Here is a 14,673-nt window from a genome sequence, read left to right as displayed (position 1 = left end):
AGTGATCAGGCATTGGAATGGGCTGCCCAGAGAGGTGGTGGATTCACCATCCCTGGAGATTTTTAAACGCAGATTGGACGTGGCACTGAGTGCCATGATCTAGTAAATGGACTGGATTTGGACCAAGGGTTGGACTCGATGATCTCGGAGGTCTTTTCCAACCCAATCGATTCTATGATTCTATGATTCTATGATCATTGAGTCCAACCACTAATCCAGCACTGCCAAGTCCACCACTAAACCAAGTCTCCAGGTGCCACATCTTGGCCTCCTGGGCACACTGCTGGCTCATATTGGTGGACATGCACCAGACTTTCAGAAGCCCATAGAGCTGAGAGCTGCGTTGATGTGGAGCCCAGCTCTGTTCTTAGCACCATGTGCATTAAAACCTTTGGCTGTCACACTTTGCTCCAGCGTGCCTGACGCCTCTCTTGCACTCAGGTTCCCTTCTGCTGGACGCACGTGCTCTGGGACAGACAACTAAGAGGGTCACACGTCGAGCCCTCGCCGTGACATTCACTGGAACACGTTGGTTAAAGCCCAACTTGGCAGCAGTCACTGCTAAGGGCAGGGAGAACTTGTGCAACCTCTCCTCACCAGCCTGCTCAGACCAGAGGTGGGAACTCACTTTCTCATTAGGGCAGGAGAAACATACTCTTAAAAAAAGCTGATAAACTTTTGCAGTGTAAACACACAGCTGCAAAGAAAAAGCATCATTTTAATTAGGCAGATAGGTGAGCTCTTATTAGAAAATTAAGTGGTGCTCCAACAAAATACAGCTATTTCTCAGAAATGGGGACATTCCTTAATGAAGTGGACTCTGGTGTAAAGCAAGCAATTTAGGATCCTATGCTTGTTTATCTGATTCAACTGCATTTGCTAAATGTCAGCGGTTTTGCTTAGCAGCCTATTCTGCAGCCATCTGGGTGATAACAAATCCTGCTTCCCCAGCTACAAACAAGGCACAGACTAGGGCAGTGGGGAGGAGACTGCTGAGGGGACAGAAAAGGCTGTATTTAAACAGTTGTGTTTGCTTTTCTGTTAAAAAAAAAAAAAAGAAAGAAAGAATCTTGAAGATCTCTTTTCTGCCAGAACACTGGCACTTTGCAAACACTGCCAAAACAAACCCTGCAAGTGAGCCAGCTGACATCAGCTGACCAAGAACATGGTGGTACTTTGGACATTTTATCCATCTCTCTTCAGACACACAGCCTTTTGTCTGGGCCATTTGCACAAAACAAGCCCGTGAGTGAAAGCAGAAGCTGCCTATGGAAGATGTGCTTAAGTCAATGAAATTTGAGATACACAGCACCAGAAATTAATGAATTCAGCTCAAGATCAAACCAGGTTTTCAATATCTCTCTCAAATAAAATGGGGGTTTACCATGCTGGATATATTGTGGGATAGATGCATAAGGGAACATTATCCCCATTGCTGCCTGGGGCTTCAGCCTTTGTGAGCAGAACCCAACAGGACATGATATCTGTAAGATATTTCCTTTGGAGATCCCCATTCCAGTATGGCCTATACGAGTGATGAGGAAAAACATGCTTGTGTTTTTACCTAGATTAAATGAACTGAGTACTTTCTGTATAGCTCAAACAGATTATTGTTTGGACCACAATACTTGCTAGTGAAACTGGCTCCTTGGTTGGCAGGCAGAGTAAACACTGAGGACTGTGGTTGCAGTGCCTTTGACAGAGATCTGTGCACTATCAGTTCGGAGTCACCATAGTTCATCTCAGACATGGGATGTGAAGTTCTCTTTCCCAGAGTCATGTTAGTCAGTGCTCACAACACAGATATAAAGTCCCTTTTATGATTTTATGCTCACTGGAGGGTGGACAGGGATGATTGGAAGGCAGGAAAGTCACGTGATACCTTATTGAACACAAAACCATTTGGCACAAAAATTAACATGGCCAAATTTTTGCAACAAATCACAACCAGCATAAAGGATTTAGTGCAGATCAACACACTACATTGAGTGGCTCTGCTGTTTTCAGTCTGGCCCTGGGAGATGGATAAAACTGGATGTCTTGTGTTATCAGGATATCTCTTCTGAAACTTTTCCATGCCACATTCTTGTAGAGCAGGCTGAGACCATGGGGAGCACACACACAAACTCCAGTGAGCTATACTGGCCCCACAGAAGTCCTGGGTGCTTTTATTCTGTCTCTGTACACTGAGCAAGCTATTCATGCTCTCCCAGCAAGACAGGGTGAGAGAACTAGGGGTTGTTCATCCTGGAGAAGAGGAGACTCTGGGGAGACCCTATAGCACCTTCCAGTACCTAGAGGGGGCTTAAAAGAAGGCTGGAGAGGGACTTTTTACAAGGACATGTAGTGATAGGACAAGGGGTAATGACTTCAAACTGACAGATGGGAGGTTTGGATTAGATATGAGGAAGAAATCATTTACTGTGATGATGGTGAGGCACTGGAAAAGGTTTCCCAGTGAAGCTGTGGATGCCCTATCTATCCCTAGAAGTGTTCAAGGCCGGGTTGGACAGGGCTTTGAGCAAATTGATCCAGTGGAAGGTGTCCCTGCCCATGGCAGGGAGGTTCAAACTAGATGGTCTTTGAGGCTGCTTCAAACCCAAACCATTCTGTGATTCTATACACTAACAAAAGAGTATCTGTCTCTGGATGTAGAGGAGGATGGAAAGTCATTGCCCTGGCAAGACAATTTCCAGTAGCTTTCAACAAGCATATGCCATTTTCAAGGAACAAGTACAGGACAAATTAGAGCATTTCTAGACCAGGCCAGTGGCTGATGATGTTTGGAGCTAAAGTGACAAGCAAATGTGATAGTAACCCTGTGGCCTGCTCACTTGCTCTTTGTGTCAGAGGAATTTCTCAAATTTCTGAAAGGTCTTGCCTCTGTGGAGTAACAGAGTCTCACTGAGTAACTACCGCTGGTCATTTTCCATTGTCCCTGGAGTCATACAGGGTTGATGGAGTGAGGGATACATCACTTTTCGCTCCTTGTAAAGGCACTGTGGGCACACAGGGCTGCCTCTCTGGCAGGGGGGGCGAGTGTTGTGCTGTGTTGCCCCCCCAGCCATGCTTGCACCAAGGGCAGGCTAAGCCACCAACCCAGAGAATGTCACCTCCTGCTCTTGGTGACACCTCACTCTCATCCTGTGCTGAAAGGACTACACAGCTTCAGAGATGGGAAATGGAAATGCTTTTTGACTTGGCCACTATTTAGAAATTGGTCATAAACCCGTTTTGTGTGAAATCAGGCTGCTGGCAGTGGGGCAGCTTTCCACTGGTGGGCTTGTGAGCTCCATGCTTGCTGTCTGGACCTGTTTCACACGGGGCCAGTTCCCGCAGAGGAACAGGGGTTCCACCACCAGCACAGACCATGCCAGTCCAGAAAGAAGCCAAAGATGCCAGTGAAATCCCACTTAAAAGTGTGTAGCCTGGGTTTGCTGGTGGGAATATTCAGTTTGAAGCACTGTCAGGTGGCTGATGGGACACATTGGTGAGGCAGTGTGAGAAGGGCATGCCTTCACGCATAGCTTGGAGTTCACTTCCAGTTTTGAAATTCCTAATCCAGCTCTTCAGATGACCAGCCTCTTCTGCAGTGTTTTGTTAGCTAAGTAAAACGTGATGTGTTTAAGGCTGAAAAAGAATATCAAACAGAACTTATACTTGAATTATTTTTAAACTTGGTATGTTTATATCGGCATCTTAATCACTACTATTTTTACTTCCTCACTCCTAGATTTAGAAGGCCCTAGCTTTGGGGAAAAGCAGACTAAAATCTCCATAAAGTTGTGCTCCCATCTCTGTACAATAAACTTGTGGCACAAATATGGGCACGTCTTGGACCACACAAAAATTTTTATCTTTCGCATCGCTCAAGCAAGGGCTGTTCCCATATGAGCCCAGCTGCAATACAAAAGAGTTGTGTCCATGACAATTCAAATCTTGAAAAGTTAAATATTCAGATCCTCAATATTGCTAATACATTTGAAACATTCTTGTTTCCCAGGATAATAGCTACATAATTAGGGTAAGCCCTTGACACTTTGTCTTTGAACCCACTGGATTTATTTACCAAAAATCATTTCATTGGATATGCCCAGCAAATGTCTTAGAGAACTGCTTATAACAAAATTAAAAGCTTAGAGATTCTCTCTCCGCTAGGAACTAACTGGCTTTTATTAAAACCAGGACTTTCTCATACTTCATCCCTTGCAACCTCTTCAAATTCTCTGTTTGACATTTTGAATATGCCATGCAGGTTCTAATACACATTACACAAAAAGAGCTATTATAAAATTCCTGACTTTTTCTTGTTTGCATGACAAAGGTGGAATGGCAAATCCTCCAATTGGACCAGATAATCACTCTCCTGTGAAAAGCCTGCAATCCACATCCTCTGTTTTCTTCTTAGTTGATCTTCCTAGCTTCAACTGTGTTTGGTCAATAATTTTATTTTAGTTGTGAAGTCCATAAATCACCTTCCAATACACATTGGACAGTGGAGAGTCCTGGTAGATTTGGCATCAGCCACGGGAGAAATCACATCCGGATACCAGAAAGCTGGGTGCTGCTGGACCAATCAGGCATTTTCATTTCATGTCATTGTGGCTCTTTCAAGAGCACTCACTGCACAGCAGGACCACTCTCTGGAGCAAAGACTAATTGGATGGATAAATAAATATGGGATCATATCTTTGTGACATAAGAGAGAGACCATTACGAATCCATGACCTGCAGTTTTATCCAGGTGACTCTAATCCTATGAACACAAATTCATTGCTGGAACTGAGCTGGCCAACACTTATAGAATCTAATATAAGAAACTTTATCAGCCACCTGAACATTGCTCAGTGGGGTTTCCAACCCAATCTTCTGATGGGGTTCATCAGTGTGGCTGCATTTGTCCCAGCCCCTGAGGATCAGTAATGTGCCATTTAGCTGGAGGAGGAGTCCTGAGGGAGGGAACATGAAGTATGGAGCCTTCCAAAGGGGCTGAGAGGGTCACAAGGATTTCAGGAAAAAACCTTCCCTCCTCTTATTTGCAAAAGCAGGAGTTTTTACATGAGTTGAAGCTGAAGCAGTCAAATAAAGTGGATATTTTTGACTGCTATTTGTGTCTTGGGAATCAATAGACTTTGAATGAATATACAAACTGACGTATAAGATTCATCCACAGAGAAAGATGCTACATAAAGGGCAAGATTAAAGAATGCATTTCCTTGGGCCATGCACAAGCTGCTAGTTTGTAATCTGTTTCCATTTTAGCCTTAAAACTCGATTCAGCTAAATAAAGTACCCTTTAACATCTAGCAGGAGACAAGTTTCTTAAAAGGTTGTAAAGACAAAGTGAGCTGTAAGAGAAGTGTTTAGTGAGGCTCTTTCAGACGGTTTTATTGCCTTCCTCTGCTACAAAACAGGCTGCCTCGGCTGACACTTGTTTTAATGAGGGATGAACCACAACAGGGGTGCTTTTGTACAAGTTCATTACATTGAATCCTCCAGCCAGACTGTCCTCAGGGCACACCGTTGGATGAAACTGGACCAGTTTTAAATCATTTACAGAGGTATAAAATCCAAAGAACCTCCGATGCTGAGGACATCTCTGTGTGTGCTCAGGCATGTGACTGCTGGAGAGGATGAGAATTTCAAGTGCCGTGCTCCTTCGCACTTTTGTTGATCACGTTCTGTTTTTTCTATTCACTTCTCCTGGGATTGGTGTCAAAAATAGATTTCCACATCTTATGCCAGCAAAGGCCAGGGAAGAAAATGATGTGAGCTTAACGTTTAAAGGTTGACTTCAAGGCAAACATGCAGCCTCCCCCTGCCAACCTCCAGGTCAGCTTCACTCTCCAGAGCCAGCATTCTATTGTGGTTGTTAACAGCATCCAAAATACCAATATTCCTCATCCATCTTGCAAAAGAGTGTAGTGGTTTCTCATATTCACTGAAAGGTGATCTGCCTTTACATAAAGGCCTTCTTCTTCTAAGCACAAGTATTTACTAAAACCCACAGGAATCCATAAAGAATGATGGGACATTTTTCTAAAATGTCATGCCTGTACATCTTCCACCTTCTGTGATTCAGAAGGAGCATAAAAGGACATAAATCATTCAACTGCTGTGATTCACTGCCTTGATTCATCCACTTGATACAAATATCCAGAGATCAAAGTGGTACCTCCTTCCTCCCTCCCCCCCCTCCAAGATTTAAATGATTTTTTTAATGCTTGTCATAAAAGTGGACTTCCAGCTAAAGCTAAAGCTTCTCCTGATTGATATTGGCTATTTTAGGTAGCGAGTCTCCTGCAGTAAAAATTGACACTTCCTTTAAGAATCATATGGTGCAGTACCTAAAGCAATGTACTCTGCACATGTGTTTCCTCCCTTACCTAGGCTGAACAGAGGACACTGATAGCTCAGGGTGTTTCTGGGCAAACATTTACAGGGAATTAAAAAAAGATGGAAATTTCTCCCCTGTGAAGGAATCTGGGAGCCCCCCTATACCTTCTTGTATTAACTTTGCAGTAGATGAAGGTGTTAAACTGGCATGTGTCTACCAACAGGGGAGTGATCCTTTCAAGTCCTCTGCTTCGTCCCCACTTGTGAAATTTGTTGTGCCAGTGGGACGAGGCTGGCTATAAAACCCCAGTGCAGGGGATCTCTGTCCAGCTCAGGCAGCCTGCCAGCACATCTCTGCTGAGAGCAGCCCCAGAGAGATCCCCCCTTCATCTCTGCCAGGCAGGCAGCTGCTTTACTGACGGAGGAGGATGGACCTGAGGTACGCCTGGATGCTCTGCATGCTCTGCCTGGTCATCACGGTCCAAGCATTTACCCAGGAAGGGTTCAAGGAGGCGTTCCTGAAGCAGCTGGGGCTCTCTGAGATCCCTAAACTTCATAAGAGAGACTTGGTGGACCTGGTTATCCCAGATCACGTCAAGAACAAGTACATCTCCATGCTAAAGCGCCAGAGGGTGAAGCGCCGAGCTTTGCCGAGCCTGGCCGGCATCCTAAGGGGGATCCCTGGCAACGCAGGTAACGTTTCTGGCGTTGGGAGCGTCTAAAGCGCTGTGCCGCTGGCAGGGGGAGCTGCCCACTCTCTCGCGGCCGGCCTCAGGATCGGCAGAGGCAAACCCACGGGGAGAATGAGGTTTGGGTTTGGCTCTAAAGCTCAGTTGGGTAGAAGAGGTGCATGTAACAGCACCTTAAAGATAAAAAAGCACTAGTAACTCCTTGCACCTGGAGAGGGAGTCCCACAGTCCTTGCAAAAGGCAGGCTGCTGTTGGAGCTTAATAGGAGAGGAAAGCTTTGGTACTCAGCAACAGTCTGGGCAGGTGGAAAAACGATTAAGAAAAATAAAGGCAGTAGAAACTGCAGAACTTGCAGGTTTGGAGTCAAATCTACAGCACATCCTATAACAGGAATCAATCTCTTTGAGGATGTTTTGCTCTCCCTCATCTGTTTTTTAGATTTTTTTTGGCTGGGAGAAATATGAAGGAGGCAATCAGCTGTACAGACATCATGGTGTACAATGGTGGCTGTAAAAGGACACTTACAGCTTATTTTGCTTTCAAAAGACATACATAGCACTCTAGGCAGCAAATGAAAATACTTCTTTATTTCAGGTGGTGCAGTTTCTTGCTTTTATGCCCAGCACTGGCACAGAGATGCACACCTTTTGGGGTCTGCTCAATTTGGGGTCAAATTATGTAGGACATTTTATTCCTCCAGTTTGCAGAGAGGCAGGAGAAGAATTAGGGTATTTGCAAGACATTGGATTCAAATATGCATTAGAAAAAGTGTGCTTAGTGACTGACTCTGCCACAAGGCTCAATGTGGGACCATGGAAGAGGTGTGTTGTGATGATAATTGTGTATGAAATGTGCGGCCTTTGCTCACCAGGATGGCAATGACAGGCCACCTTTTTTGTTCCCAACTGCACAGGTATGCCAGGAGAAGTCCTCTACTCAGACACCACCACGCGCCAGAACCTGATCTTTGACATGGAGGGCAGAATACCTAAAAACAGCGAAGTCACAATGGCTGAACTAAAACTCTTCAAAAAGCCTCTGGACAGAGCAAACCTTCCTGCCAGGCAGTCTCACAGGCCTGTCTCCAATGCCAGAGTCAGCGTGTACTGGGTGCAACGGCAGCACGATGGTACCAACAGGACCTCTCTGATAGACTCCAGGTAAGAAAAGGCAGGACTCTAGTTATGGGCTACAGGTCCTCTGGGCTGGATTCGGGTATCATGTAGTTGTGGCTCAGGTCAGTCTGGCAGGGTTACATCTGTAGAATTAGGCTCTGTAGCCTCTAAACCCAGAATGAGTTTATAAGAGCAGATATTATGCTAAGGCTGCAGTATATGAAGATTCATTGCAATAATCTAGTTCTGTGTCAAATGATGCCATGTACTGCTAGGTGTTCCCCTTTAAAACCCTCCACCTTGTTCATTTCTCTCTCATTCTCTAACTCATGTGTGTTAGGCTGCTGGTATTCTTTCCATTGTCTGCTTCATTATCTAGTCTAAATAAGTAAATTATGCAAAAAGCATCTGATTCTGTAGCCTCGAGCTCTGTGGAAGTTTTACACTCCCTGAAGGCATTTTCTGGGTGGGTAGAGACTTAAGTTCCTACTGCAGCTAGGACAGGAGCAGTGGGAGATAGTGGTGTTTAACAGGCTGTCATCACTAGTACTGAGGTTGCATGTAATCCTGCACCACCCTATTTCTGTTTGAGCATGAATGAATACCTTGACATGAGCATGCACAGAGGGTTTTATTTAGCCCTTCAGTGTCTGTTAGATATGTATACTTCTTTTTGGGGTGTCAGTTAATTTCTGTGGGTGCTTGCCCAGAGTGCTCAGCAAAAATGATCGTGCAATCAAGGCATGTGACGATCTGCAGGAAGCAAATTATTCTGCTGCAATAACAGCTCTGCAAGCCCAGGCTTAATCTGATGGGCTTTTCTCTAATGCCAAGTCCCTGTCGTGCAGGCTGGTTCCCATACGCGAGTCGGGCTGGAAGAACTTCGACGTGACACAGGCTGTGCATCACTGGCTGCGAAACAAGAGGCAGGAGCCAATGTTCCTGGAGGTCTGGATAGAAGGAGAGAGAGTGGGCAGCTATGCCTCGGAGATGGCCAAAGCCGTGCGTTTCACCTCTCAGGACCCCAAGGATAAAGCCCTAGGCAAACCTGAACTGGTGCTTTACACCCTCAACTTGGAAGACTATGAGTACGTATGAAGCCTGAATCTGTACTGTCTCTGAAGTAATTTTGCCCCTGAATTATTTTGTGTGCCAACCCAGGGTGGGCAACTCTTGCTCTCACATATGTTAGTTAGAAAGTAGGAGTTAGAAAATTGCTGCTGAATCACCCCTCTCCTCTTCCCATCTTTATTGTCTGAATACTCAAACAAACCCTGAGCTTGGGCCAAGTTTCATCTCTCAGAGCCCATCTGTGCTATTAACAGGGGGGATTATTTGGATTATTTCCCCCACTTCACCGTTTCCAGTTACAGCATCAGTTCTTGTTTCTCCCTTGGTACACAGGGGCCCCGGGGACTGCAGGGAGGAGGCGATGCTGGGGAAGTCCACCTGCTGCCGGCAGGAACACTACATCAGCTTCCGCGAGCTCTCCTGGGCGCGGTACTGGATCATCGAGCCGGCAGGGTACCAGGCTTACCGGTGCTCAGGGGGCTGCCTGCAGCCCCCCAGCCCCCTGTGGGACTTCGGCTACGGGGAGCGCACCTGCGCCGTGGCGGAGAGCTCCTCACTGCCCATGATGTACCTGGTCAAGAGGGGCAACCGCACCGAGATCGAAGCGGCCGAGTTTCCCAACATGGTCGTCGAGAGGTGCAGCTGTGTCACGGATGGCATGGCACTGGTGTGAGAAGTGGGTGGCTTGGGGTCTCACCCAGTCCCCCATTTCCCTGCTGGCCTGCCAAGAGCCACCCTGGCCCCCAACCCTGGGGCCGGTGATAAAGGTCGTGGGGGGGACATCTGCCTGCAAGGGTCAGCAGCAGCTGGGGCTGGGGCTCCCCCCGTGCCCTGCTACCCTGCAGAGAGAGTGCACTTGAAGGCGCTGTCCATACAGGTGGGCTCAGAGGACCATGCATCTTCACATGTACCTGTGTAAGGGTACCTACGGAGCCTAATGCTTCTCAGGGCCCCCTTGATGGTAGATAAATTTCACTGAATTTGGTGGGACTGTGTCCAAGTTATTTCAGTCTCCACCCTGGAGTATTGCAAACAGCTACAGGCAAAGGAACAGTGACCATCACCAGGTGAAAAAAGTAATGCATGGGCTCAGCTTTTCATTCTTAGACTCCTGGGTTTAGCCCTTGTCTATCCAAGTCATGTTTATGGTGAATTGCAGAGCAGAAGCACTTACATGTATATAATCTATACACACACACATACACACATGCACATAGTATATGAATATGTGTATGTATTGTCTACATACTGGATATATACACATTGACTACATGCATATATGTACATATATGTACATAAAATATTGTCTACAGCTCAAAGGGCATATATATATGTGTGTATGTATTGTATGCATATATACATATCTACATGTACATAAAATATTATCTGGAACTCAACAGTTTATATTTTTGGTGCCTGCACTGTGGGCTTAGCACAGTTTTAGGCAGAATTTAGAGTCCTGGAATCAACAGGAATATTAGGACTTAGGTTTGCTCTCAAGAGTAACAGTTTGTTTTTCTGATTCTGTATTACAGTTACTTCAATTTAGGGATATTTTCCAAGTCTTGTGTGCTTTCAAACTCAAGGAAATAATAAAATATAATTACTAAAGTAGCCATGTGTTTGCTTATATTTATTTTTAGGTCTAAAAATGGAGGGAAAAAAATCTCAGTGTCCAGCTCTTATAAATATACACACAGTAACAGCTCTTCTCAGCTACCTATGTGATCCTGCCTGCTTCTGGTAAAGCTTATCTACTCACATGGGCACTGGGACTGGGCTGAATCAGCAGGTGGAGCAAAGCCCACACAGCCAGCACTTCTCCCTGAGCTGCTGCAGAGTTTAAGTCAATACTTCCTTTAAGAGAAAACCTAGAGTCTTATCTGACAGCAAGAGGTGATACCCTCCCCTTGAGCTGCAGCAGTGCCAGAACCTGCAGGCTCAGCTGCAGCTGTAATGCAGAAAGAGATGAGCTGCCTCCCAGCCTCTCCCTCCTCAGGAGAATATTTTAACTCCGTCCCTTCCTGATGGACATCTGACCAACACATCCCCCAGAGAAACACAATGATAATGTGGTTTAATCCCTTTTTTAACTGTTCTGAACTGCTGACCAGGGGTGGGTCCAATGATAATGATTTCCACTTTCATGTCAGACTCCTCTCCTCAATTCCAAAGCTACTGAGATACCAGCGGTTCTGGGGATGAAGTGATGGCTGCTGTACATCTCTGTGGGTCTGTGGGATGTGGCCCCTGAGGCTCTGGCTGAACCCACTGTTGATAGAAGGACGCCAAAATGAGTTTGTCTGGCTAGACAGGATGGCCATGGACCGGATGAAAAGGACCTGTTGGACTCTGCAGTGGCTTTGTGTCATTCATCAGGAAGGCTGAGATGTGAAGTGCTCCTGCTGCCCTGCAGGACCCCAGGTCTGAGGTCACCCAGGCATCCCTGCTGTCACCTTGGCCTATGGGTAGGCTGGCACCTTGCACTTGTGTAAATACCTGTGGCAAAAGGCAGAAAAAAAGGCAGAAGCACAGACTCACCATTCACCAGCACTGGGCTACAGCACCATGGATTATTGGAATCAGAATTGGATGTGCCCTAATGATCTCTGGTCATTTCCTTCTCATGACTATGTAACATCTATCTTAATGGCATTGGCATTCCTCTCCACCCAGATCGGGGCAGGGCATAGCCTGAAGGCCATGAGATCATCTGTCCCCAGGAAGAACAAAGTTGATGATTTAGCCACACACTGCTCCTGGGAAAGAAAGTGTTTCAGCTGGTTGCTGCCTGAGGATGAAAAGCATTAACCCTGGCTCCTCTCCAACCTTCATCACTTCGATTCCAGACATCATCCACCCCCCAGCCCTGGAGAAATCCCAGCCAGTGCAACTGAGCCAAATCCTACGGGAAGTGGGGAGCAGAGTATCACAGCAGGGATGGACAGTGAAGAATAGCGGGGTGGACAAGGCTGCTCCCCTCCACCAGAATCCGGTACTGTGTCTGTCTCCCTTTGCTTTGCATCTGGCTCCCTTTGCTCTGGTGTCATGAGGACACAAAGTACATAAAACCAAACAGTGGGGGAAGAGGAGGAGGGGAGGGGATGGCCAGGGAGGCCTGGTTTTACTGTGAGGAGAACTGTGGGTGTTGCAGGGCAGAGACAGGATGCAAATCTGTGAGCGATGAACTGCTGCCAGCCCTGCTGCCAACATGGGTACTTATATTTATTGCTAGGGCAGCCACACAGATGTCACAGCACCTCTGCTAGGGCTAGTTTTTAGCCCACATTTGGATTGAAGCTCCCCACATTTGGGGAGACAGGACACCACCCCTCTAAACTCTAGCTTTGCAGTGAATATGTTGCTGGCTCAGAGTTCAGGCTGATGCGGGGAAGTCTCCAGAGGTTTCTACAGTGGAAACTCCTAGGCAGAAGGCTGTGGATGAAATACTGCCACACCTGAGGCTTCTTCAGACACCAGCCCGTGCTGCAGGAAATTATCTCCCAGCCTGTCATTTTCAATCCAGGCTGCATTTGCTGTGATACCTTCTGTGTGTTACTTGTATCGGTACAACTTATAACACATACAGAGGCTGCCAAGCTGTCATGTTCTCCTTTCCGGCTGAGCAGCACCACAGTCTCCAAGGAAAGGCAAAACGTGCCTTACGTACCTGGCAGCAGCGTGGTTCAGCATTAACTTTGATGCTGTATTGTAAAAAAATAAACGGAAGAGCAGTGCAGGGGCGTAACGAAAACATATAACCAGAAACTATTTCAAAAAATGTAAAGGTGTTTTAAGGCAAAACCAGCATTAAAACATTGGGCATCCTCCTGCACTACTGAAAGTGTACAGCCCTCTGGTGCTGCTCAAGGAGAAGGCAGTGTGTGCTCTTCACATGAAGGACTCCAACAGCCCTGTTAGTCCCGCACTTAAAGTTGAACTCTTGTGTGAGTATCCACAGTGGCAGCACACTCGAGCTAAAGCTTATCACAAGTGTGAGCTCTGGCCAGCCTTTGTGGAACTGCTCACAAGATGATCTGTGAAGGCCTGCAATAGTCAGTGGAGCTGGACATGGGGTCAGAAGCTGGACCTATTGGTCTCAGGAAAGCTTTCTTTAAGAGCCAGGCTTGGGCATGCTAGCAGCACTTTCTCTCTCTGTTATCTTTTAGTTATCTTTTATCTCTATCCATTATCTCTACTTTAGGGGAGAAAACAAAAGTTTCAAGCCACATTAAATGCCACTCCTAGCAGGGCTATATTGCCCTGTCTGATGTTTCCACCATTTCATTTGAACCAAGGCTGCTTTTCAGTTTTCTTTTCTGTGAGAAGTTGCAGCTTTTCCCTGCTGGCGAGACTTTATTTCCTCTCCCTCTCTTTTTTTTCCCCTTTGCATTTCACAGACTCCTTTCAAGAGTGTCTGACACTTTGCCTTTCAGGCCAGCCTTCTAATTGCCTCTAGAAGTGGAAAGTCAGATGCCCAATCCACATCCCAACAAAGGTGATAATCAGGGAACTCCTCTGGCTTTGGCTGGAAACAGCTGGAGGCTGGGAAAGGGGAACTCAGGACAAACAGAAAAGGTGGAGGGGAGGTACTGGGTGGCAGAGATCCTGCAGGACTTTGATATTTTTAGAAGACTTGAGCTCCTCTGTCCATTCCTGGAGCAGGTGCAGGACAGCAGCATGCACAGTGTCTGTGCATTTCAGAATAAAACTGAATAAAAATCCAATCATTGCTGCTGCCTCTGGCCTGTGTTCTGGGGGTACATGGCCACTCCAGAGCTGTTGGGGTGCCAGGGTTTCCTACAGTTAAACCAGCAGGTGCAGAATAGCTCAGAAACACCATGGCAGGAGATATGTTATCTGGAGATACTGGGCACTGAAAGGTCATGTCAACAGTCCACAGCTCTTGGCACACTTTTTTGATAACTATTAAATCAGGGGGTTGAAGGTTTTTTAAATCTATTAAGTAATCTCATTTTAAAGGTACTCCTAAGGTTTATTTATGGGGTTTTTTTTGCTTACAATTTTCCTTCTAATTTTCTCGGTGATGACAAATCTGCCCCTTTGCAAGCCCCTGTACCTGTATCCCCTTTGAAAGTCTGTTTTCTGTTTGTTGAAAATGAATGCAATCAATTTGTAATCACTACTTCTCAGGGGACTGCCAACTTCCAGCCCAGTGGTCAATAATTCTGTCACCCTTAGGAGGTCTCAGCTAGTTGCTGTATGCTGGGTATAATATCACACAGGCCATAAGCTACCATCTGTAACCACCAGACACCATACAATCACCTAGGTTGGAAAAGAACTCTGAGAGCATGGAGTCCAACCGTTAACCCAGCACTGCCAAGCCCACCACTAAACCATGGCCCCAAGTGCCACATATACACAGTTTTTGAGTACCTTCCAGGGATGGCAACTCAACACTTCCCTGGGCAGCTCATCCATGTTTTCACTGAGATGTG

At 46.3% G+C, this 14,673-nt stretch overlaps 1 protein-coding gene across 1 annotated transcript; it reads left to right on the top strand.

Moving 5' to 3' along the window:
• The first annotated feature begins 5,300 nt into the window (after positions 1-5,300).
• LOC135411001 (left-right determination factor 2-like) lies at positions 5,301-10,825 on the top strand. The gene is made up of 4 exons (XM_064648080.1): positions 5,301-7,029; positions 7,939-8,185; positions 8,989-9,228; positions 9,545-10,825. The coding sequence occupies exons 1-4, from the start codon at positions 6,765-6,767 to the stop codon at positions 9,882-9,884; spliced, it is 1,092 nt and encodes a 363-aa protein (XP_064504150.1). The 5' UTR covers positions 5,301-6,764; the 3' UTR covers positions 9,885-10,825.
• The last annotated feature ends 3,848 nt before the right edge of the window (positions 10,826-14,673 follow it).

This window comes from Pseudopipra pipra, chromosome 3, assembly GCF_036250125.1.
Source record: "Pseudopipra pipra isolate bDixPip1 chromosome 3, bDixPip1.hap1, whole genome shotgun sequence".
In the NCBI taxonomy this organism is placed as follows: Eukaryota; Metazoa; Chordata; class Aves; order Passeriformes; family Pipridae; genus Pseudopipra; species Pseudopipra pipra.
The sequence above is the reverse complement of the archived record's forward strand: the minus strand, read 5'-3'. Positions and strand labels throughout refer to the sequence as shown.

What these genes read in the sequence shown, in the direction of transcription:
- LOC135411001 (XM_064648080.1), top strand. Translation starts at nt 6,765, where the DNA reads ATGGACCTGAGGTACGCCTGGATGCTCTGCATGCTCTGCCTGGTCATC. An exon ending in ACCTCTCTGATAGACTCCAG is followed by an intron (nt 8,186 to 8,988) that starts GTAAGAAAAGGC and finishes CCTGTCGTGCAG; the next exon opens with GCTGGTTCCCATACGCGAGT. An exon ending in CTCAACTTGGAAGACTATGA is followed by an intron (nt 9,229 to 9,544) that starts GTACGTATGAAG and finishes CTTGGTACACAG; the next exon opens with GGGCCCCGGGGACTGCAGGG.